The sequence below is a fragment of the Fundulus heteroclitus genome, chromosome 4, assembly GCF_011125445.2.
Source record: "Fundulus heteroclitus isolate FHET01 chromosome 4, MU-UCD_Fhet_4.1, whole genome shotgun sequence".
Classification (NCBI taxonomy): domain Eukaryota; kingdom Metazoa; phylum Chordata; class Actinopteri; order Cyprinodontiformes; family Fundulidae; genus Fundulus; species Fundulus heteroclitus.
This window is the reverse complement of record NC_046364.1, coordinates 1377049-1400159: the sequence shown is the minus strand read 5'-3', so window position 1 is coordinate 1400159 and position 23111 is coordinate 1377049. Positions and strand designations below refer to the sequence as shown.

Here is a 23111-nt window from a genome sequence, read left to right as displayed (position 1 = left end):
AGAGAGAGAGAGATCAAGGTGTTGCCACATAAAACCTTAGATGCAAGCGGAGCATCTTCTGCAGATCGAGAACCATCTGCATCACCTGAGCAGCCAGAACCGCCCAGGCAGATTTCTGTGCTGCAGATGCAGTCGGTACCAGAGCTGGACGATAATTCAGTAACGGTCTGTATCGATCGATAGACGTATATAGATGATAAGAAAAGGGTCAATAAAAAGTTCAATACAATAACGGTTTTCCTTCCTTTACATATATATATATATATAATATTACAGTCATTACATCCTGCCAACCAATCACAACGCAGACCCAGGAACCAAGCTCCGCCCCCTTCAGAGTTCAGAGAGCACGCGTTTATTTTTTTTACTTTTTTGGTTGAATAAAGGGTTGAGTTTGAATTCATTGTTTGTGTCTTTGTCTAAAAATAGGTTGCTAAGCAACAGCATAAAATGGCCAGGGCTGCACTTAAAATCTATGTTTTAAAATTGTTGATAATTATCGAAATAGATATCTTTATTTTATCGATATGCTTTTTTTTCTATATCGTCCAGCCTTACTTAGAACCCAAAGCTCCTCTTTGGACTTTTGCTGCCTTCATGAACCCTAATTTCGTCATTCAGGCCTTAAAGGATCCTGAACTCAGGTCCGAGGCCCGGATCCTGTCTGCTGCTCTTCAGGTTCTCACAAGAAGAAGTTTGATTTAGTGTCTGCAGAACCGTTTTCCGTGGTGATGGGGTTTTATGTCTAGGATCATTCTTCAGTGGAAGACCTAAATGACTAAACCTATGTGGGATTTTCTGAGGAGGGCCACCAGATTTTTACTTAAAACGTCCTGATATTTGATGGAGTTCATGGACTCCAGCATCACCGACCCTCGACCGTAGTCCCATCTAAGCTCAGAGCTCCATTCATGGTCCCAGAGGAGTTTCATGTTTACGTCTGAGATGGTGAGACAGAAACTCTTTCCTAGATGGAGACGTTTTAACATCTGGGGAGAACGAAGCTCCCCGTCTGAAGCTTTCCTTTATTGCTCTGACCGTAGATGTGGAGCAGTTTAGTCTGGGATCTGTATTAAACTCGTTCTCTTGTCTTTCCCATTTTGAAGAGCGACTAATAGACATGGGACTTTGTGTCACATTTTACCAGGGAGTCCACATTTACCGATTCAAAGTTCCTGCAAACTCTGGTGAACACAGGAAGGTAAAGTGGACATAAAGAAATGTTTCAGTCAGATTTGGTGTGCAGGACGTGTTTCTCCTCTGATTAAATGTTCTGAGATTAAAATGTGAACTCCTCGGCCCTAACTGCACTATCTGCACCGTCATCTGGTCCCTTCATTGCTGCCATCCGCCCTGCTGCTACAAATACTTCTAACATTCATTTTGGTCTCACACATAACCTTTCTGTACATATAATAATAATAATAATATTTAATACATTTTATTTGAAAGAGCCTTTCAGAGCACTCAAGGACGCTGTATAATAAATGTACATATGAAATGTCTGTTTTTGGTTTGCTGCTCCATTTCTGACCAATGACTAATGTTTATATTTATAATCTCTCTCTCTTTGTCTTCAGTTTTTTTTTTTTACTCGCAGCCTTGAAACAAACCTTGCTCACATGTAGCATTTGAATGTGCCGCTGAATGGCATTAAAGTGTACGTCTGCCATAAAAGATGGATTAACTTTCAGGATATTTACACATTTCTAGCAGAGGGGGCGCTGTTGCAGACATGGTGGTGTGTTTTGGATGTTAATCCGACCTTTAATATGTAACGTTTCTGTCCGTATGTAAAGACGGTCAGGAAGTTAGTCGGTTTCTCTGACCGCAGGCTGAGTTTCCTCAGCGTGTCTGAACAGACGCAGTCGGGATATGAAGCAGATTGTCTTGTCTGCTCTTCATGTTTCTGTTCTCAGAATAAAATCTATTTGCAGCAGGACGAAATGACTCCAGGCTGCAGGGTGAAGCTTCACCTCTGCATCTTCTCACTCTGTCGGCCTCCGCCTAGACAAGCTGGAGGATGATTGTGTCTCGGCTGGACCCGTCTCTTCCTTTGAATTTATTGAATTTCCAGACAGCCGTCGGAGGACTTCTGTTTTTCTCCTGTTTGTAACAAGCTGCAGATTTTTACAGTCCTCTTCTCCACCTTGAAACTGACGCAAAATGAAGAAATGAAATGCAAAGCTTCCAGAAAACTGCCGGGTATTCACACATGGCGTCTGGGATTATCAAACCCAGAAAACAACAAGGATGGGTAACATCTGTGATGTGATAAACAGTTTATGTCAGAGATGGTGTGAACAGAACGTCCAAAAGTTTACGGCCAAAAATCTTTGCAGTTTATAAAGAGCTAGAAACTGGAAGCTGGTTCGACTCGCTCTGTTCATTGTTAAAAAACGATATTCTAATACTTTAAAGACCTTTAGCGACTGAATTTCTTCTGGCTGGTAATCAGGAAACTAGATTTCTGTCTGTTTTCCTGTCTGTTGTCCAGATATTCTGTGGTGGAGCGTTGCATTAAGGAGCTGCCTTTAATTGGTGGTGAAATTCTCCAGATCCAACGCCTGAAGCCACGCAGTCTGGTCTCTGTCATTTGAGTCTGTTTGTTGTCTAGATTTTATTTTGGTTGCATTAAATACGTGGATTAAAAAAAACACGGAAAGCAAATAGGGTGGAAAATTTTGGCTGAAAATTGGACCTTCAGGATGACGATTTTACCTTTTTTAAAAGAACTACAAGTTCTGCAGGTGTTTCCTGATGGATGGATGGGAAGATGGATAGATGAAAAAAAATGGATTGATGGACGAAGGAAGAATGGATGAAAAATGGATGGATGGATGAAAAAATGGATGGATGGATGAAGGAAGAATGGATGAAAAATGGATGGATGGATGGATGGATGGGAAGATGGATAGATGAAAAAATGGATTGATGGATGATGGAAGAATGGATGAAAAATGGATGGATGGATGATGGATGGATGAAAAAAATGGATTGATGGATGATGGAAGAATGGATGCATGGATGGGTAGATGGATGGATGAAAAAATGGATGGATGGACGGGGAATTTCAATAAAATGTTTGATTTGTTAAACTTTCTATTTAAATGTAAAAGGTTCAAAATAAAATGCTGTTAAATCATTTTAAATGACCAGAAATCATAATAACATGTAAGCAACCTGCTAAAGAATAAATGGACATAATAACTAGAATCAATGAGCACAATAACTACTAACCAGCTGACCAACGTGACGTTATTATTATATTATATATATTATATATATATTAATTCATATAGATTGATTTAGACTTTGGATCCTCTTTTATAATAAACTCAGAGCAAAGTGAAATTAGCATTTAACCAGAAAAGTCTCATGTTCTGTTTTGCCTGAAGGAACATGACTTGTAGTTTTATTGATTCACGCTGAAATATTCAGCGTGTCAGACGCTGAGGGCCTTACTTTGACTGGGCCGCGGCGCGGCGGGCTCCCAGAGGAGCGCCCGCAGAGCGTCGATGAGATTGAGCGGTCTTTGTCAGCAGGCTGTCGCTCTCCATCACGGCGGCGCTGAGCGGCGCTCGCAGGGGAGCGCTCGGGTCAATGCAGCCACATATTAAAGGTCTGCGGCAGCCTCCGTCCGTTCACGTTTCTGTCCAGCGTCTGTCCGCTCTGATGTTCTGAGGCTCGCTGAGGGAGAAGCTGATATCTGAGTTGTTAAGCTGCTGGAGGTGCTGACCTCTGCTCGCTTTCATTACAGCCTGTGGGAGGCTCTGATTAATTTCCAGCGATGAAACCAGGTTTTTTTCTGCTTTCAGTTGAGTAGCAGGTACCCAGGATGCTACAGCCTGCCTGCTGCTTCCTTTTTACACTGCAAAAACAGATCTAAAAATAAGTAAAATGTTCTTTAAAATTAGTTTATTTGTCCTTGATTTGAGCAGGTAAATAAGATTATGTGCCAACGGAATGAGTATTTCTACCCCTAAAATAAGATAATAAGACATCCTGCACTTGAAATAAGCAGATGGGGATGAATTGTTCCTATTTTAAGTGCAAAAATCTTGTTCCATTGGCAAATCATCTTATTTACCTGCTCAAATCAAGGACAAATAAACTAATTTTAAAGAATATCTTACTTATTTCTAGTTCCGTTTTTGCAGTGTACCGCTTTTACGTCTCCAGGCTTGAGGTCAATGTTCTTCCTTTGACTGCTGGAGAGAAGCGGCTTGATCTGCCATTTAGATCAGAAACCAACAAGATGTCTGCTAACATGAAGCAGGAAATTTTCCTCTTCTTTGCCTGAAACCATCCTGCCTGATGCAGACGGCGGCGTGCAGAGCTGCTCACAGGAAACCTGCTTTTTTTTTACCCTCTGCAGCTGCGCCTGCATCAGCTGCAGCACCTCTGGCCGCAGCAGACATTAACAAACTAAATGTCCTAATAACTGGACGTTTAAAGCAAATAACTCAGTTTTCATTTGCATGTTTAAATTTGCATAAAACTCTTGATTGCGGGGTTTTTACAAAGAGATGAATTTCCCCTGCAACCAGGCGCAGATCAGTTTAGAGGCGTGCTTGGCAGGAGAAAATAATATTAGTGCACTTATAGTGAGAAATATTTATAAATTGGATTTGGGAATAAAAACTGAATAAATGCATTTAACAGCATTTCTCAGGTAAATGAAACTGCCTGTAATCACTGCATCGGGAAACTTTTCCATTGTTCTTCATTGTGAGTGAGCCAAATGTGCAGCCGTCGTCTTTCAGCCAGCTGACTGGCAGTGCAAAGTAATCTTGAGACCGCTGCTGTTTCTGAGGATGAGAATCATCCAGCAGCTGCAGAGGAGAAGCTTGTTGATGATGTGACCAACGTCAGCGGCGGCACGGCGACTTGGAACGGGTCACTGTTCCAGCGAACATCTGAACGACTCTCAGAGGAAGTTCTTCATGAGAACAACTTCAAGGTTTTCATCATCAGAATGAGCTGCCAGGGAAGGAAACACTGAGCTGAGGAACACAAACATCACAGTTAGGCATGGAGGTGGAGGTATTATGGTTTGGGTGAATTTTCTGCTTCATTTACAGTCAAATCTCCCTGGGGTCAAAGGACAGGATGTTGACCCTTAACGGATGGATCATGGATCTTCTACCATGCTAATGACCCAAATGTTTCACCATGGCAACAAAGTGGTGCCTAAAGAAGAAGTCCTAGCGGCTCTCCAGACATCGGGCCTGCAGAACATCTCTAGAAGGAGCCGAAGCTTTGAGCTGCTAATCAGAGTTTCTGTTTAAAGATCTGTGGAAACGTCTAGGATCTCCTCCAAGTTCTAGGTCAACGAGGCATATTTCCAGTTATTTCCTTTAAGATGATATTTAGAAGGTGCAAAGTCTGAAAGAAGTATGCTTTGTCATCATTTTTTATAAAAATAATAAATAAATGAAGGAGAAAGCATTTAGATGAGTTTATCGGCTGCGACCTCCTGCAGACACCAGCTGGACCTCTTCCTGAGCAGAACGCGTCTGCACGGCTCTGACATCCAGCAGGGCCGCGCAAATCCTGTTTGACCAACAATAAGCGAGTTTTTATTGATTTCCTGTCGCTGCTTATGAAGAGCAACACGAGGCAGAAATGTGAGGGAAGATTCAGACTCAGACAAGGAAAAGATCCCATCAGGAGCTTTTATGTCTCCATTCGCTGCGATAAAGCGAAGACAAACTGGATCAGATCCATGCAGGGAACCTGTGGCTCTGAGACAACAGCCACTCCAGGTCCATCTGATGTGTCCAGCTGCAGACGGAAAACAGCCACATGGCTTCAGATAATCATTAATGATGGGTCGTTTCACAGCCGCTACCGTCACACAGCGACAGAATCACCTCAGAAATGATCAGAATGTGCGACAGGAAGGATTTCAGAGGGGATGCAACAGTGGAAGTGGCTCTGAGGGCTTTATTCACCTGCCTTACAGGCTCTGCAGAACCATGAGTCCATCAGGACGTTCTGTAAGCCTGGCATGAGGCTTCCCGCCTGGACAAAGTTGGAACGCTTCCTCTGGGTCAGGAAGTTCAGGAAGTTCCTGGGTGATGGCGGGATGGGAGGTGAGTCTGCTGGGTTTGGGTCGTGAGCTGAAAGGTGAAGCTCCATCTACTGTCCAAGCATCGTGACTGAAGGGAGGAGATCCTGGAGACCAGCAGCTGAAGTGAGCACTGGGCTCTGCCTCAGAGATGGGGACACAGTTCAGATCTATGTAGTCGGTCCAGAACTTGATGAACGGTTAGATTGCCGTCTGTAGCCTCGATGATCCCTGAAGCATAGCCTGGTGTTTAACAGCAGAGCTCCACGGTGCTGAGGTCTGAATCTCTGTTGCCTTCCAGCAAGAAGCTCCAGCGCTTCCTGGCCTGGAGTCTTTCTGCATGGAGTTTGCATGTTTGCATGTTCTCTCTGTGCATGCACTGCAAAAACAGAACTAAAAATAAGTACAATTTTCTTGAAAATATTGTGTTTGTCCTTGATTTCAGCAGGTAAATAGGATGATCTGCCAATGGAAAGAGTAATGTTAACCCTAAAATAAGATAATTAGATATACTGCACTTGAAATAAGTTGATGGAGACGAGTTCTTCCTATTTTAAGTGCAAAAATCTTATTCCATTGGCAAATAATCTTATCTACCTGCTCAAATAAAGTAGTAATACACTCATTTCAGGAAAATTGTAACTTATTTTAGTTCTGTTTTTGCAGTGTGCGTGGGTTTTCTCCGGGTAGCTCCCGCTCTCTCTCTCTCAGGTGTCTCTCTGGTTGGTAGTCCTGTGTGTCTCTGTGATGGACTGACGACCTGTCCAGGATGGACTGCCTCTCGCCCATTGACCGCTGGAGATAAACACCAACTTCCCTGGGACCCTGCAAGGAAAGGCAGCTACGGCCGATGGACGGATGATGGATGAGTGGATGGAGGGAGGGCGGGAGGGATGGATGGATAGCAGTTTTCCACCACCAAGCTCCGAGGTTTAGGGTGGTCTGAAGATGACTGCCTCCTTACCAGGACACTTTCTGGGGTCCAATCCTGTAAGTCACCCTGTTGGTCTCCTGGTTGCTGCAGGGAAACAGGAGCAGAGCGACCAGGAAACTTCCTGGAGGTTTGGATGCAGGCATCGTTAGAGATGCTCGATGTGGGATTGTTGGGTTTAGCTGCATTGATCCACCAGAAAGGAAGCAGGAAGTGGCAGAAGGTCCCGATCATTCTCTTAAACGGCCTCCAAACTGCTCCCTAAAAACGTTACAAGGTGAGCCTGAAGCAGCGGCCTGACAGAAATTAAAATCTACAGATCCAGGCTCGTTACTGGAGGCTGATCCGGCTGCGATGGATGGGAATCTGTAGAACGTGCTTTTAAACCGCTCAAACCTCTGAAACTCTCTGTTGTTAGAGATAAAAAATGGCCGAGCTCAGGTAAAAACACAAGTCGCTGCTGACGGCGTGTTTAATCGTCCTAAATAATCGCTGTGTTGGATCTAAAGGTAGAAGCTCCTACCTGTGTGAGCTCCAAGTGAAGTAATTACAGGAAGGAGTCCTCTGCAGTTTTAGTGTCCTTGGGTGATGAAGACACTGCTGAATGAAGCTTAATTATCTACAAGTTCTAAAATGTGCAGAATCCATAAAAAACATCATTTATTCTGCAGGAATCAGCTCTAAATTACTGATTACTAATGTTTCTTTGGCTGTAATTAAAGCATCTTGACTTCAGGTGATTCATCTCTGAGCCAAGCAGGTCTTCTGGTCCCACCATCAAACTTCTGATGGTGATGAGGAGCAGATTGGTGCATCTGTCTGGTTCCTGGTCGCTGCGGCTGAGCATCTCCTGATCTGTGGAGGTTCTGCCTCTTTTTCAGTCTCTGCTTGTTGGTCGGGAGATTTTCTCCTCTGTGCATCCAACCCGGAACACGATCAGCTCCTATTTGCCACCATGAAAGTAAACCGAATCTTCTGGAGGCAAAACTTGATTCCTGCAGGATTTTTCTCAGAATTTTCAGCCAATCTGTTTCGCAAAATGTAGTAAAAGAGAACGTCATTCTACAGGGACTAATAATGCATATTCACACGTTCATTTTCCTTAGAAAGTTCAAACTTCCACTTTTGGTTTTAATGATTTGTAAACTGCTGCATTATTCATCGTGCCATTCTGAGTGTTTGCTGTTTTTTGGGAGACGGGGCATCAAGCAGACACGGGGAAACCTTTTCCCTGTTAAAAGGACAGCAGTGGTTCTGCTCAGCTCCCAGAGCTGCACCTGAACAGCTGATGCAACGCAGTGGTAAACATGTCCCTGTCCAAACTTTTTAAAAACTTGCTGCCGGCATCAGATTTGAAACAAAAAAAACAGTTTAAATTTCTCCCTTTCTAGATTTCAGACGAGGCCTTTGTATCATTAAGTAAAGTGTTTGGGTTATTATTGGCATGTCACACCGCGGCTCTGTGAAGCCGGATCCTCAGTTTCATCATGCGGCGGCTGATTGGCTGCCTCACCTGCGTCTCACCTGTCTGCAGCAGACGGCTGATGGAAAAACAGAAGGCGTCCTCGTTTGCCTCCCGGCGTCGCCCAGATTACCCCTAATGATGAGATGTCCACCAATAAAGATGAAAATGTCATCGTCTGCAGGACAGCGCTGCTTTCTGTCACTCAGGGCTTATTTATCACCACCTGGCTGCAGGAGGGAGGCTCTCTGTCTCTCTGTGGAGACGTTTGTCCTCTCAGGCTCCTCACAATCCCGGCGCACCTAAAGAAAAACGACCAAACCAAACCAAGCTTAATGTAATATTTATATCTAAATTATCCTAAATGAACCCGCTGGGGTGGAGAGAAGCCTCTGATTCAGATCTCCTTCTGCAGCTTCTCCACCTGCTGCATGGACGTGTTGTTGAAGGAACGTCTGCCGTCTTCTCCCAGAACTGCAGCCTGTTATTCCCCTTCTGTCATCCGTTTGTTCTGCTTTACTTTTATAAATCGCTGGGATTATTGTTTAGATTATACGCTGGTTTCAATACTGCAGAAATATTTTGTATTTTGATGTAAGATCCAGTTTAGCCGTGAAACATGTAGGAAAATCGGTTATCAGTTGAAGTTTCTGTACCTGACGTTACTTTGAGAGGAAAAGTTTAGAGGAGAACAAAAAAAGAAACTTTACTGAGCTCTGGATCAGAGAAATGTCGGTAGATCAGCTGTTGCCACAATGTGTGAGGAAGCTGCAGCACAGCAAAAAGGAACTGAAAAAGTAAAATTAGTGAAATTAGTGTATTTGTCCTTGATTTGAGCAGATAAATAAGATTATTTGCCAATGGAATGAGTATTTTTCCCCTAAAATAAGATAATTAGATATACTGCACTTGAAATGAGATGATGGAGAGGAGTTGTTCTTATTTTAAGTGCAAAATCTTATTTCATTGGCAGATAATCTTATTTAGCTGCTCAAATCAAAGAAAAATACATTAATTTCACATTTTACTTACTTTTGGTTCCCTTTTTGCAGTGAAGGTGTTTATGGTGCAGGTTCTCGGATGGTTTTCCACTAAATGAAGACAAAAAGAACAACAAATGTTCTTTAAAAGCGTGACGCTGATCAGGCCAGATGTGCAGCAGGAAATCTAAACTTTGCAGGAACTTTAAAAAAAAAATCCGTAAAAGTGATGAAATGTGAATTGCTTTAACCAAAGGAGGCGGATTGAGGCTGGGTCTGGACCGCGTTCTGTCTGGTTCTGTCTGGTTCTGTCTGGTTCTGTGGTACCACGTCCCTCTGCGTGCTGATCTTCATTCTCTGTGAGCTGTAAACACCTTTCCCTCCTCTTCATCGTCAGTCCTCAGCTCCACAGATCTACATAACCAACAACATGAAAGCTTCCATGGAGTTTTAGACCTTCAGGTGGTTTTCTTCACCTGTTTCCTCCTCAGAGGAGTTGCATTTATTCCCCAACAAAAAAACCTTTAATGCTGCACTTTTCTATGATCTGCATCAACAGTTCTGCCTCCATGGGTAACATTAACTTCCTCTCTCCTTTCTGTCTCGGTTCCTTCAGGACGGAGCGAGGAGGACGATGGGGGTCGGCATTCCTCCCCCCCTCACTCTGCTGTGCCTCAGCTTCGTCTCCGGGCTTTGGACCCTCAACCCCGACGACCCGAACGTGTGCAGCCACTGGGAGAGGTCAGTTCTCCTCCTTCGCTCCAAGTGATTTAGAGCCGGTCAGAACTGCTGCAGCGTTCTAATGGACTCCGCGCCACAAATCAGGGCTGAGCAGTTCTGCCAAAAGCTCGATGGCAAAGGGAAAAGGTTTACGGCGAGGGGGGAACGTGGAGGCCATAAATCCAGAGCGGTGGCAGTGAGCTCGGACGCCTGGGAGGAATAAACCCCAGAGGCATTTCTGATGAGAGGCGGCGCCGCTACTGTCATCGATTGGGATTTTGCAAATGGATAACAGCTCCGAAGATTATTACGGTTTTCTTTAGCTGTTAGAGGCTCGGTTCTGGAATCTGGCTTCATGCACGCTGACAGCAGCCTGGGATCAATATGTCACATCCTGGGTGTTTAAGGAGGAACGCTGCTGGCCTGTTTCAGGTGGAGCAACTTTGCTTCCTTCTCCGCTGTCGCTGCCTTTGGAGACGGCATGTCTCAGCAGCAGGAAAACGCTGGAATCAGACAGGATCTACACTGCAAAAACGGATCTAAAAATAAGTAAAATGTTCTTAAAATTTGTGTTTTAGTCCTAGATTTGAATAGGTGAATAATCTTATCTGTCAGTGGAACGAGTATTTTGACCCCTGAAATAAGATAATTAGACATCCCGCACTTGAAATGAGACGATGGAGACGAGTTATTGCGATTTTAAGTGCAAAACTCTTATTCCACTGGCAGATGATCTTATTTACCTGCTCAAATCAAGGACAAACTCACTAATTTTAAGAAAATATTACTTATTTTTAGTTCAGTTTTTGCAGTGTGTGTGCCGTTACCGTCCAGCTCTGAAGGTGAGGAGGTTTGAGAAGCAAAAAAATGAGTGCATTTATCCTTGATTTGAGCAGGTAAATAAGATGATCTGCCAATGGATTAAGATTTTTGCACTTAAAATAGGAACAATTCATTTCCATCATCTTATTTCAATTGCAGTATATCTAATTATCTTATTTTAGGGGTCAAAATACTCATTCTATTGGCAGATAATCTTATTTACCTGTTCAAATCAAGGACAAACTCACTAATTTCAAGAAATGTTTACTAATTTTAGTTCTGTTTTTGTAGTGTAGACAGCTTGGAGAGGCCCGACCGTCCGTCTCATCCCTGCAGCTTCAGCAGAGATGAGACTTTTATCCCTTCACAGGGAGCTTCAGCTTCTTCCCTCTGGAGGAAGGTCCATGGTCCCTAAATGTAGGACCAGACGTTCTAAAACCAGCTTTGATCCGACTGCTGGTTCTGAACTGAACAAGCAGAAATGATGCAACTCGGCACATTTGCTAAGTCTAGATTATTTTTTTTTAACCATTGGGTTTTAAAATCTTTATTCCTCATATATTTATCCTATTTTTGAGGCTTGCCCTCATAAGCTGTGTATTTATCTGCTTATCTGAGATCGGGTCGCGGGGGCAACAGTTACAGGAGGAACCACAGACGGCGACATCCTCCGGCTCATTCTGGGGGTTCCCAAGGTGTCACCAGAGCACGCTGGGTATATAGTCCCTCCTCCTGGGACTACCAGGTGCTTGGTGGCGAGTTCTGGCTCCAGGTTTGCTTAACGCTGTCATTGGACCACTGAATCGTTCTGGTTCTGGTTCGTGATAGACCCTCCCAGGAGCTAAAGATCCAGACAACACCGACCCTCCACCGGTTAAACAGAGAGTTTTAGTTAATCCTAGAAGTAAGCTAGAACCCGGCCGTCAGAACCTCTAACATGACTGTTGTTGTTCTGCAGCTACGCCGTCACCGTGCAGGAGTCCTACGCCCATCCGTTCGACCAGGTCTACTACACCCGCTGCACCGACATCCTCAACTGGTTCAAGTGCACAAAGCACAGGTAGGAAGACGAAGACGCTCACGTTTCTGAAACACCTGCAGAACCGGAGATTCTGTTCATTTCAGTGGTGTTAATGTGATTGATTGTGAGGTGGAAGGAAAATATTACATGTTCTTTAAACATCTTCTGACTAATAAAATCTGAAAAGTGCGGAGTGCATCTATATCCGTCACCCCTGAGTCAGAACACTGTGGCTGCAGGTTCTTATGGGGTTTGTCCTCGGCAACTTAGAACGTCTACAGAGTGATAATTTCTGGTAACATTCTTTACAGAACATCTCCGGCTCAGAATGGAGAACGTCTGAACTTCTGTTTCAGGTCTTGCCTCAGATTCTCCGTTATATCAAGGTCTAGAGCAGCCGTCACCAACATGGCGCCCAGGAACCCGTTCTAAAAAAAAGCCAAATCCACCAGTGAGCTGCATCTACTAATTTATTTTATTCCGTCGCTTTTCTTGTTTATTCACACATTTATGTCGATTTAAAAACAACAACATCTATAACAAAGCATGAAAAATACATTTACTTTACATAAAGTGAAGGTAAACTCTGACTCTTCCAGTTTAAAGGTCAGTTCTGGTAGCCAGTTGTGTGACAACATCAGTGAAGTAGCTCTCAGTTTCAGAAAGGCTGGTAACTCTTGGTCTAGACTTTGACCAGGCCAGGTTTTGTAAAACATTTAGTTCTGGTCTCCTCTAGGGGTGGGCGATATATCGAGTAAACTCGATGTAACTCAAGTTTCCCTCCGCGCGATAGTTAAAATGACTTAATCGCGACCATCGCGTGTACATTTTCACGGCAAGATTGAGCCGCTGTATTTAATTCACTGTGAATTTAGTTTTTCCCACATGCTGTGAAGGCATCACTCGGCCCTCCTCCAAACCAGTAAGCGCTCTGGCGCGCACACAAACAACAACGGGCATGTACGCTTACCTGCGTTGACGAGACGGCGAGCTTTTCAGGCAGTGGAAGGATGTTGAACAAAAGGCAGTAATTTGCAAAACATGCTGTAACACCATTGCCACAAAAGATAGCAGTAGCTGCGACTGGTCAGTTGATTTTATAGTCACAATACAAGCTTTTGTATTTGGGATTGTCACATTTTTATGATACCTTTTATTTCAGGTGTATTTTGTGTCAGATTTTTCCTTGGTGTTCCTTTTGGCCGCTGGGATGTTCTGTTTTTTAAGGTCTAGTGTTGACCATGAAAGAGGTCTAATGTGAAAATATTGTAATTTGTCAAAAGCTTCTATGTGCAGCTGTGGTTAAAAAAATGGCTAAAATAAAACATTTTAAATTCATTTTTATTTTGAAATCAATTTTTTTTTTTAATTACACGTTGATTTGAGATATACCAATGCAACTTTAGGCACTATGTGGATAAAAACATTTGTTATTCAAGGTTATTTGAACATATCATGATATAGATTGTGTATCGTGATATAGCCCAATGATATCGGGATATTAGGTTTTCTTCATATCGCCCACCCCTAGTCTTTTCTGATCAAAACATCTTCTTCCATGTTTCCTACATCTCCTACATGATGATCTGATCAGAGTGATGGTCTTTTCCTTAAATCCCAATCAAACAGGCCAAGGTTTATGGCTGTAATGTGACAGAATCTGTAAGGCTCGGTTTCATGCATTCTGCTAAGGATGAATGCAGAAAACATGTTACAGCTGCAGCTTCCCTGCAAAAAGGGAACTAAAGGGAAGTAAAATCTTCTTGAAATGAGTGTATATGTCCTTGATTTAAGCAGCAAGTTTAAATGATCTGCCGATGGAATGATATGTTTGCACTTAAAGAAGGAACAACTCATCTCCATCATTATATCTCATGTGCAGTAAAGCAAATTATCTTGTTTTAGGGGTCAAAAAACTAATTCCATTGGTAGAATAACCCTTTACCTGCTCAAATAAAGGACAAAAACACTAATTTTAAGAACATTTTACTTACCATTACTTCCCTTTTTACAGTGTCTAGCTTTATGTTCGCTCTTTATTGATCTTTTCACACATGATAAACTCAGAGATGTTCCAGCCTGTTGGGAAAAATCCACAAAATGCACATTTATTCCCTGGTATAAATGTGCCAGGCTGCCACTCTTCTCAGTGTTGATTCATGGATCTTCAGAGGTCTGGACTTTGTTCTGGTTGTCTGGCAGAAAGGGTGCCGTCTTTTTTTGCTGCTGCTGTTTCCTTCTGGTCCTAATTTTTCAGTTTTGGACTCAGTGGAGTAAAAACGACCCGAGGCTCATCCAACCCGGACCTGCAGAGCCCAGCGAGCCTCATCATGGACATGAAAAGAGCTGCTCTCAAAGGGACTCTTTCTTCTGATTGAGAGCAATTTTCAAGGAATGTTGTGATCAAGCAGGAGCTCAAGGTTTAAATATTGAGGCAGAGTAAAAATAGAAATAATAAGAAAAGTGTTTCCACAATCTGAGGAGCAGAGAAGAACATCACGGCTGATTTAACACACCATGAATTCAGTAGTTTTCCTTCCTAGATTTTCGTCATCTTTAATAATAAACAACAATTTTCCAGCCTTACTGAAGCTCTTTCAGAGATGTTCTTTCAACTTTGTCGGTTTCAAAATAACACGTTTTAAACTGGAAATTTGGCCGTTTTGTTGGCAACCGATGGCCTGACATTAATTTTCAATTCAATTCAGTTCAATAAAATTTAATTTATATAGCGCCAATTCATCAAACTTGTTACTTCAAGGTTCTTTCCAGCGTCAGACTCCATCAGATCCTCCAGGTTGGTGAGAAAGTTTCCTCTCTAAGGAAACCCAGCAGGTTGCATCAAGTCTCTCCAAGCAGCATTCACTCCTCCTGAAAGAGCGTAGAGCCACAGTGGACAGTCGTCTGCATTGTTGATGGCTTTGCAGCAATCCCTCATACTGAGCATGCATGAAGCGACAGTGGAGAGGAAAACTCCCCTTTAAAGGCATACTATGCAACATTTTTCAGTTAATTAATATGTTCCATACCGTTTTGGATGATTAAATGAGTCATTTCAGGTTGAACTAAGGTTTTCTCGGCCGCCCTGGTGGTCTATGGGGGAAATACCGTACTTTGGGCCCTCGGCCCGCACTCACAGGCTCAGTAGTCTGGTTCATCGCGAGAGTCGGTCTTGCTTTACGGCGAGAACTGCTACACGCCCGCAGTGAAAGGTGTGCTGGTTGCTAGCGCAGTGGCGATATTTGTGCAGTTATCATGGCGGAACCAGCGAGAAAACAGCGAAAGCCAATGTTGGAGCAGGCAAGAAAAAGGAAAAGGGCTCTGGACAGAGAGAGGAGTCGTACACGGGTGAACATAGAAGGCTGCAAGGCTGACGCGGACCTCGCGTTTCTGCTGATGCGATTGTAAGTAACACTGTAGGGTTTCCCTCACGCTACCGCCTCGCCGACATTCCAAAAAAATAATAATAAAAAAATAAAACTAACTCGATATGCGCGCTGCTCCGCTCAGCCGGTCAGCAGTGCAAAGTTTGTTCCCCCCCCCCCCCCCGCTCCCCCGCTCCGCTCAGCCGGTCAAATAAACATGCAAGCATATCGAGTTTTATTATTATTATTGTTATTATTATAATCTTTTTTTATGTTGGCGAGACGCTACCGCGGCGGCGGCGGCTGCGGCTTGGCGAGGCGGTGGCGGTAGCGTCTCGCCAACATAAAAAAAAAAAATAATAATAATAATAATAAAACTGGCGAGGCGGCGGCGGTCGCGGCTTGGCGAGGCGGCGGCGACCGCCTCGCCAAGATAGCGCTGCAAGAAGCTTGATGTTCATACCTTCACTGTGTTATTCATTGTTTGTACTGCCGTTTTTTCCACTTTTCGTTGCGTTCTCCTGTCTGCTAAGCTCAAAACAACCGCGCCTGGCTTGACGGAGGAACCAGAACAGCTGAGCATCTTTACGACAGTGCACTTTTACTTTCGCCCTCTGGGGGGAGCCTCGCTGGAAAATCAACCCCGGTTGCATAGTATACCTTTAACAGGGAGGAGAACCTCCAGTGTTATATTTATGTTTATGGAACCCAGCTGAAAACGTCCTTCAACAAGAACTGAATGCGTTCGTTTTCACAGCTCACGACAAAAAGAACCGATATCACCGTCCAGTTCATGAACTAGTTCATGCTCTTTCATTTTTCTTCTGTATTAAATAAATTAATTCCAGTATTAGATGAAATCAGCTGATTCTGACTGTGGGGATGTATTCCTCCTCAATAAGATCCCGGTTCTGTTTGAACCCGTCAGCTGACAGCGTCGTGAAAATCATTTGTGTTTTCCTAACAGAGCTTCATAAACCTCTGGTTCCCACCTGGAACACCTGGGGAAGCATTTTAAGGCGACACCTCCACCTCTGCTTCCTCATGTGGCGTCTAAGTAAAACTCCAGACAGATCTGCAGATATCAGGAAGAGAACCGAGGACCTCCAGCGGTCTGGTTCCTGCTTGGGTCCAGATTCCTGGAGGTGTTCATGTTTTCACAGAAACAGGAAGGAGACGGGTTCTGCGTCAATGAAGGAAAACCCAAAACATCCGACCTGAGTCCTGCAGGAGGTACTGAGGTTGTGATTTGAGCAGTTTGACCTCCAGAGTGAAGTGAAAACACAGACGGCTCAGAAACACGAACGGATCGGCTGGAATCGCCACATTAAACTTTACCAAAATGTCAGAAAACGGAGCCGTCCTTCAATGAGAGGAGAACCTTCCTCAACGAAGAGAGGAGATCTTACAGAGGCTCAGCCAGGGCTTCATCCCCTCTGACGCGCTCAGGAGGAGCTTCTTTGATAATGAGCAGAGGAAAGCAGACCTGTTATTTTATTTATATGGTCAAGCTGCAGAAAAACACAGAAAAAAACAAGATTTTACTTTTTATTTCACTGTACATATTCAGCATGTGGGGAATTAAATCTGTTTCAGTAAATCCATCAGTAGCTGAAGCACACATAGATTTATTACACAGACTGAATTTAAAGCCCTTATTTCTGGTTATTTATGTTATTTTCTGCTTAAAGTGGAAGAAAACATTTCCATTCAACTTATTTACAAAGCGCAGATACACGACACGTCCCAGTTCAAGGCTTTTTACACATCATCCAGACAGATTGGTTAAAAGGTTTTCTGTCTAGTGGAGAGAAAAACTCCCCTGTGACAGGGAGAACCGTCCAGCAGAACCAGAACCAGAACCAGAACCAGGTGTGGACGGCCATCTGCCTAGATGCATGAAAGGACGGACGGATGGACGTATGAATCAATTAAAGGAACATTTTTAACGGGGAAATGTGCACCTAACCCTTTAATAGACACACAGCCAGGCCAGAACATGACAGTTTAAAGGTTTCAGATTTAAAAAGCTGCTTTCTGTTCCTGATTAAAAAGCAGACCCTGACCCAGTCCGCTCTGCGTGTTTGTCATCTGTGCAGGATCAGCTATAAGACGGCCTACAGAAGAGGCGTGAGGACCATGTACAGGAGACGCTCGCAGTGCTGCCCCGGATTCTACGAGACCGGAGACCTGTGTGTCCGTAAGTTCTGCTGATGCCGTGGTTTTAATCCGGGATGCAGGATTCAGCTGCGTTAACGTCGGTATCGGCTGATTTTAGTCATTTATTAACGTGTTGGTGCCTTTGGTAAACCTGGGCCTAAAAGAAGGGAGTGTTCAACTAAAGTGGGGTCAGGAGGTCCAGGCAGGGGTGTGAAAACTTTTCATCACATGGACCAAGTCAGAGGTACCGCAGTGAAGGGTCAGAAAACATGATAAAACAACTTAAATTACCCAAAAATTTTTATTGTGCATTTATTTTACCTGCTCCACAAAATATGAGTGAAATTAGTCAGATTTTGTGCAGAAAAGGGACGTGTAAATAAATCATTATGGATCTAAGACTTTTAAAATGGTTTTAGCACATTTGCCTTATTTAAAGATGGCCGTCCAGTTGGTAAATTGTTTTAGGTTTGCTTTTTTATTTTAAAAAAAAAAGTGTTTTTTTTTTGTCTTTTGTGAGCAAAAAGAGTCAGTCTTTGAAAAATGCTTGATGTTTTTAGCCAATTTTCATAAATGAATTAAAAGCAGGTTTTTGTGTACCAAAGTCTACCAGGTCCTTGGATCGACCTATTTACTATGAGACTAAAAGAGAATGGAAGAAGTGTGGTTATTAAAAGATGAATGCTTTCTGTTGTGGCTAACATTTTAAAATGGAAGAAGACTTCAACTTGTAATAATTTTGCCATATTTAAAAAAAATCTACATCTGCATGAACCCCCTGCGCGGGGGGGCTAAATCATTCTTGGGTTGGGTCATTATTATGGGACGTCATTATCGGCCGTGTTTTTATATCGTGCATTCCTAAGTTTGCTGAGTATCTGTGGTGATACTTTTCAAACTTTAACACAAGATTATATATTTATTATATATTATATTTTGAATAATAAAACCAAGTCAGATCCTCTGTATTGTGCATTTAATTGGTATTAATTAATTTTACACCAATTAATGACGCAGCTTTTCTTTTACAGTCAAAGTCCTCATGTGGAGGTGAGGTTGTGAGTTTATCACTGACTCATTGCTGACTTACTGACTCAGAAATATGTTCCTGGGAATGATTCCTGGTCGTTACTGAGAACAGGGAGCTGCCGCTGACCTCTCCCTCACCGTTGCCTCTGTACCTCCTGAGCTGTTTTTTGCAGAAGCTCACATTAAGACTGTGACGTTAAGAGAGAGGAAAACCGAAAACTGCTCACACCTTCTGAGCTGGTCACCACCTCACTGGTTCTGTTTCCTTGTGATTTAGACAGAGACGATTTACAAATTACACAATTAAAAGAGGCCTTATGCATTTAGTTAAGATAATCTGATCATATGTAATCCTCATGCAGATTGCAGGAAGGAAGGAAAGAAAGAAAGAAAGAAAGAAAGAAAGAAAGAAAGAAAGAAAGAAAGAAAGAAAGAAAGAAAGAAAGAAAGAAAGAAAGAAAGAAAGAAAGAAAGAAAGCGACCTGCTACGCTGACTTTATAAAAATAAAAAAGGACGGAGATTTCCCACATCCTAGAATTGATCTTTTTTTCCAGTGCCTGATAGTTTTGCTCATTATTCTCAGATCCAAAAACAGTTAAAATGATTGTTGATGTTGATGTTTCTATCACATGGTAGTGATAGAAACAAGACACTGTTTTTATTTATGACGTTAAAATAAATTATACAGCGATGGCTACAATAGATCTCAAATTAGTAAGGTTGATATTGTATATAAACATGTCTGTGTAATTATTAAATGTGCTCTGTGTATATCAGTATAGTCTGCATGTAAGCTTGTTCTTCATGAATTTGCTGCAGAAATCCAAAATGATGCAAAGCGTGAACAAAATGAGGCAAATTACATTGTTTCATCAACTTTTCCGCCTGTGTTTGCTGGGTTTAAAAGTCATTTAGGTTAACTTTGACCAAAATTCAACTCTTTCTAATCACTTGCAGCTCCTAGTTAGGGCTGTGCAATTAATAAATTGTTGCATTTAATTTTTTCCGATCACAAAACGATGTTATTGTGCAAAATAATTATTCACTTTGCAAGTATACTCTTATTTTTCAAACATTTAATGACCGTTGCCCACTTCTTCCTCTTTTTGAGGCTGAACCCACCTGGTTACGGTGGTTAGATGCAAGACAGAACAAAGTAGAGCGCTTTCCTACTTTTTCCTGCATGAATAAAAGTTAGGCTGAGAGGGACAGCAGCATCACCCTGGTGGACATAAATAGGTAGATGGCATCGATTCCTGCTGCTTTGAGCATGAAAAAACAAAACTGCAAACAGGTAAAAAGACCAGAGGTCCATTTCATTCAGGTGGGAAAGCTTTGGATTTAAAGACAGAATTAGATGCACTTGATGGTCAAGGTAAAAGGAAGGTGCATCAAACAGGAATAAGTAAGCAGTTAATGTGATTATCATATTTTCCTTAAACCAGCGTCCGTACTGATGAGGCTTATTTTAGAAACAATATCAGTGATTCTCTCCTATTAGAGGCATTTTCTAGTAAAAGCAGAGGGAATCTGAACTCTTTGCACCATTTCTAGCAATAATTTAGCTTTTTCTCTGACACGCTTTCCTTTTTTCTTAGAAAACAAATTAAATGTGTTACCAATTTTATTTCCTGCCGTGATTGGGAAGAAGCTCCAGCAGTTTCACATGAAATTCACATGAAAAATAAAAACATTTGACTTCTGTCAGACAGAATCGTCCACCACAGCGTAGCGTGTTTTTTAGCAGATCGTCTCCATGACAGGCGGTCATTTTCCAGACGGTTCCCGCCTGATGCGCGCTGCGTTCGGACGTCGTTATGCTTTTATTTACGCCAGGCAGTTATCTGAACACCATCTGCTGCAGGAGCTGTCAGCTGGACTCTGCCACAAATCCGTTTCTGTCTGAAGCCTGACCTCAGAGATTCTAAATCTACATCCGTGCAATATGGAACGAGCTGGAGAGAAAAGACGTGAATGAAAACAGGCTGCAGGTTTGTTAACGTGGCGTTAAACGTCTTCTGAGACTAACCTGCGTTCTGCTGATTTCATGCGGCTCGAGTGGGAAATATTCTGCAGATTATCAGCAGATGTTCAGCTGTAACCCCGGCCGTCCAGGATGGAGCTGGTGCTCTGTGAGATAAACACCCACCTTCCTTTGGTTTGAAGCTCTGCCCGTCAGAGACATCAGCTGGAACATCTGAGTTTTAGACCGCAGAGGCTTAGTCAAAGCAGACAGGGCGCTTACATACAGTCCTTGTGAAAATAAAGCACACCTGCTCCCAGTTACAAGGTTAAACATGTCCGGACACGATGGAAAAGGTTAGATCTGTTCAAATTAGCCACAAGTTCACCAAAAACACACAAGAGACACCACAGAGGAGAACATCTCAGCAGCTTCCAGGATGGACGTCCAGCAGCTTCTGCTCAAGGTGCCCTTCTGGCTTCCTTAGAACGTACCAAGGGTGTACTTTCTTTTTACCATTGAATGATGCTTTATTTAGGAGAACGTTCTTTAATCTTCCTTTGGTCCTGATTTATCCAGCATATTTCATCCTCCATTCTGCCAGAAGCTGATGTTATTAAAAGTCGCTCTTTACTGCAGACATCCTGCAGCTCGATGGAAAGTTACAAAAACAAACTGAGGATAATGCCGGAGTTTGAATTATTTTCCACACATATAAGATCAAAAGAAATCGTTACGTTTGGAAGAATATAGAACCCAGAAATGTCCGAAAGAGGAAACGAATGATCCAATCAAGCTGTCCGTCTTCATTCAGCTGCAGAAATCAATTATCCACTCTACATGGTAAACTCTATAGCGCCGAGCTGCTTTGTCTGTGGGCAAAGGGGGGAAAGGGGGTCAGGAGGGGCACATTGTGTCATTTTATTCAACATCTGCTCGTAAACAACTACATTAGATCGCCCCGGGGACTCTGGCGGATACTCTTTGACTCTATTGTGCGATGCTGCACGCTCATGTGACCTCCTGCTCTGATTGGCCGAGATCTCCAATACGAGCGTTAATTCTTCGGCGGCCGTCTGCACGGCTCGCTAGCAGTAATGGCCAGGGACAGGTCCTCCCAGCGATCAGGACGACCTGAGCTAATTAAAGAGGAGGACTGATAATTACATTACAGAGTTCTGTGTTCTCCGCCTCTTCTACTGATTTTAGTTTTCCTCCTAGATGCTCAGATAAAGATGTAAACATGGACACTTAAAGAGAATTTAATCAAAAGACAAAAACATGCGTGTGTGTGAGACATGCACGTGTCTCACTGAAGATTTTCCACTAAATGTCAGAACCTGGAAGACATTTGTTGGTCTTTATTTGGAGTCTGGAAGCTCGATGGTTGCAGATTTTTGTGGTCGTAAAGGAAACTGAATTGATGTTTGGATGTTTGAGCTGTAAGTCCTGCTGTTGCACTGCAAAAAGGGAACTAAAAGTAAGTAAACATTTCTTGAAATTTGTGTATTTTTCCTTCGTTTGAGGAGACAGAATCCTCCATCACAAGGAAAAAAGACTATTTGCCAATGGAATAAGTATTTTTACCCCTAAAATAAGATAATTAGATATCCTGCACTTGAAATAAAATGATGTAGATGAATTGTACATATTGTAGGTGCAAAGAATCTTATTCCATTGGCAAATAGTCTTATCAACTAACACTAATTTCAAGAACATTTCACTTTTAGTTCCCTTTTTGCAGTGTGAGTCTCTGGAGTTCAGCAGGTTCCTGTTACTTAAAATGTTCTAACAAATACATGAAAACTTTTAACTTTTTAAAGTAGAAAAAAAGAGTTGTTCAGCTATGCAGAAAAACACTAACCCTAAAAACAATCACCTCTCAGATATTTTATGACTTGATGCTCTGGCTTCCCTTCATCGACAACCAAAATGTCTTCTGAGGGAATCTGAGAGTCCGGGCCTCCAGGGTTCTGAGACGGTTCCTGCTCACAGGTGGAGAACCTTCAGGTGTGTCCTCACAGCTGTTTAACATCCCGCTGCTCGCCTCTCTGCAGCCGCTGATCAACAGATTCAAGGGCATCGCTGGTTGCTTCAGCACGCCGGGACAAAGGCTGGAATTAGGCAGTGATTATTTCATTTGATAACTATTAATCTTGTTGGAGCCGTCGCTGATGCAATCCTGCGTGGAGCGCTTTCTGCTCGGCATGAAAGGACCATCGTCCCCCTTTAAAGATTAATCATCTCTCCTCTAAGACGACCACAGCATGTGTCTCTGGGTGTCTTATTAAAATCTGAGCGCAACACTGCGAGGCATTTTATCTGTCTCATGAAATATGCTGGACAGCAGAAAATGTTCAGGCTGAAGTTTACACACAGCAAAGCTCCAGTTAAGTTTTTATGTGGAGGAAGCAGAAACCTGCAGGACGGCTCAGTGAAGAAACTCCTTTTGTCGGCCTTTTAGCATCGATATTCCTGCTTCAGGTTCAAAAGCTGCAGTCCAGGACCTCAATGATCTCCATTTAAAGCTGCAAACTGAAATATGTCAGTTTGCGGGGACTGATCTTCTCCTCTGTGAAGATCA

The 23111-nt window shown here is 42.8% G+C and overlaps 1 protein-coding gene across 4 annotated transcripts in view; it reads left to right on the top strand.

Moving 5' to 3' along the window:
• The window catches only part of LOC105938790 (multiple epidermal growth factor-like domains protein 11), a 142722-nt gene that overhangs the window by 20294 nt on the left and 99317 nt on the right, over positions 1–23111 (top strand). For all 4 annotated transcript variants that reach the window (XM_036135830.1, XM_036135833.1, XM_036135832.1 and 1 more), the window contains exons 2-4: positions 10063–10187; positions 11947–12048; positions 17474–17574. In XM_036135830.1, the coding sequence (XP_035991723.1) occupies positions 10081–10187; positions 11947–12048; positions 17474–17574 (310 nt within the window). In that variant the 5' untranslated portion in view covers positions 10063–10080. The remainder of the gene's footprint in view (positions 1–10062; positions 10188–11946; positions 12049–17473; positions 17575–23111) is intronic.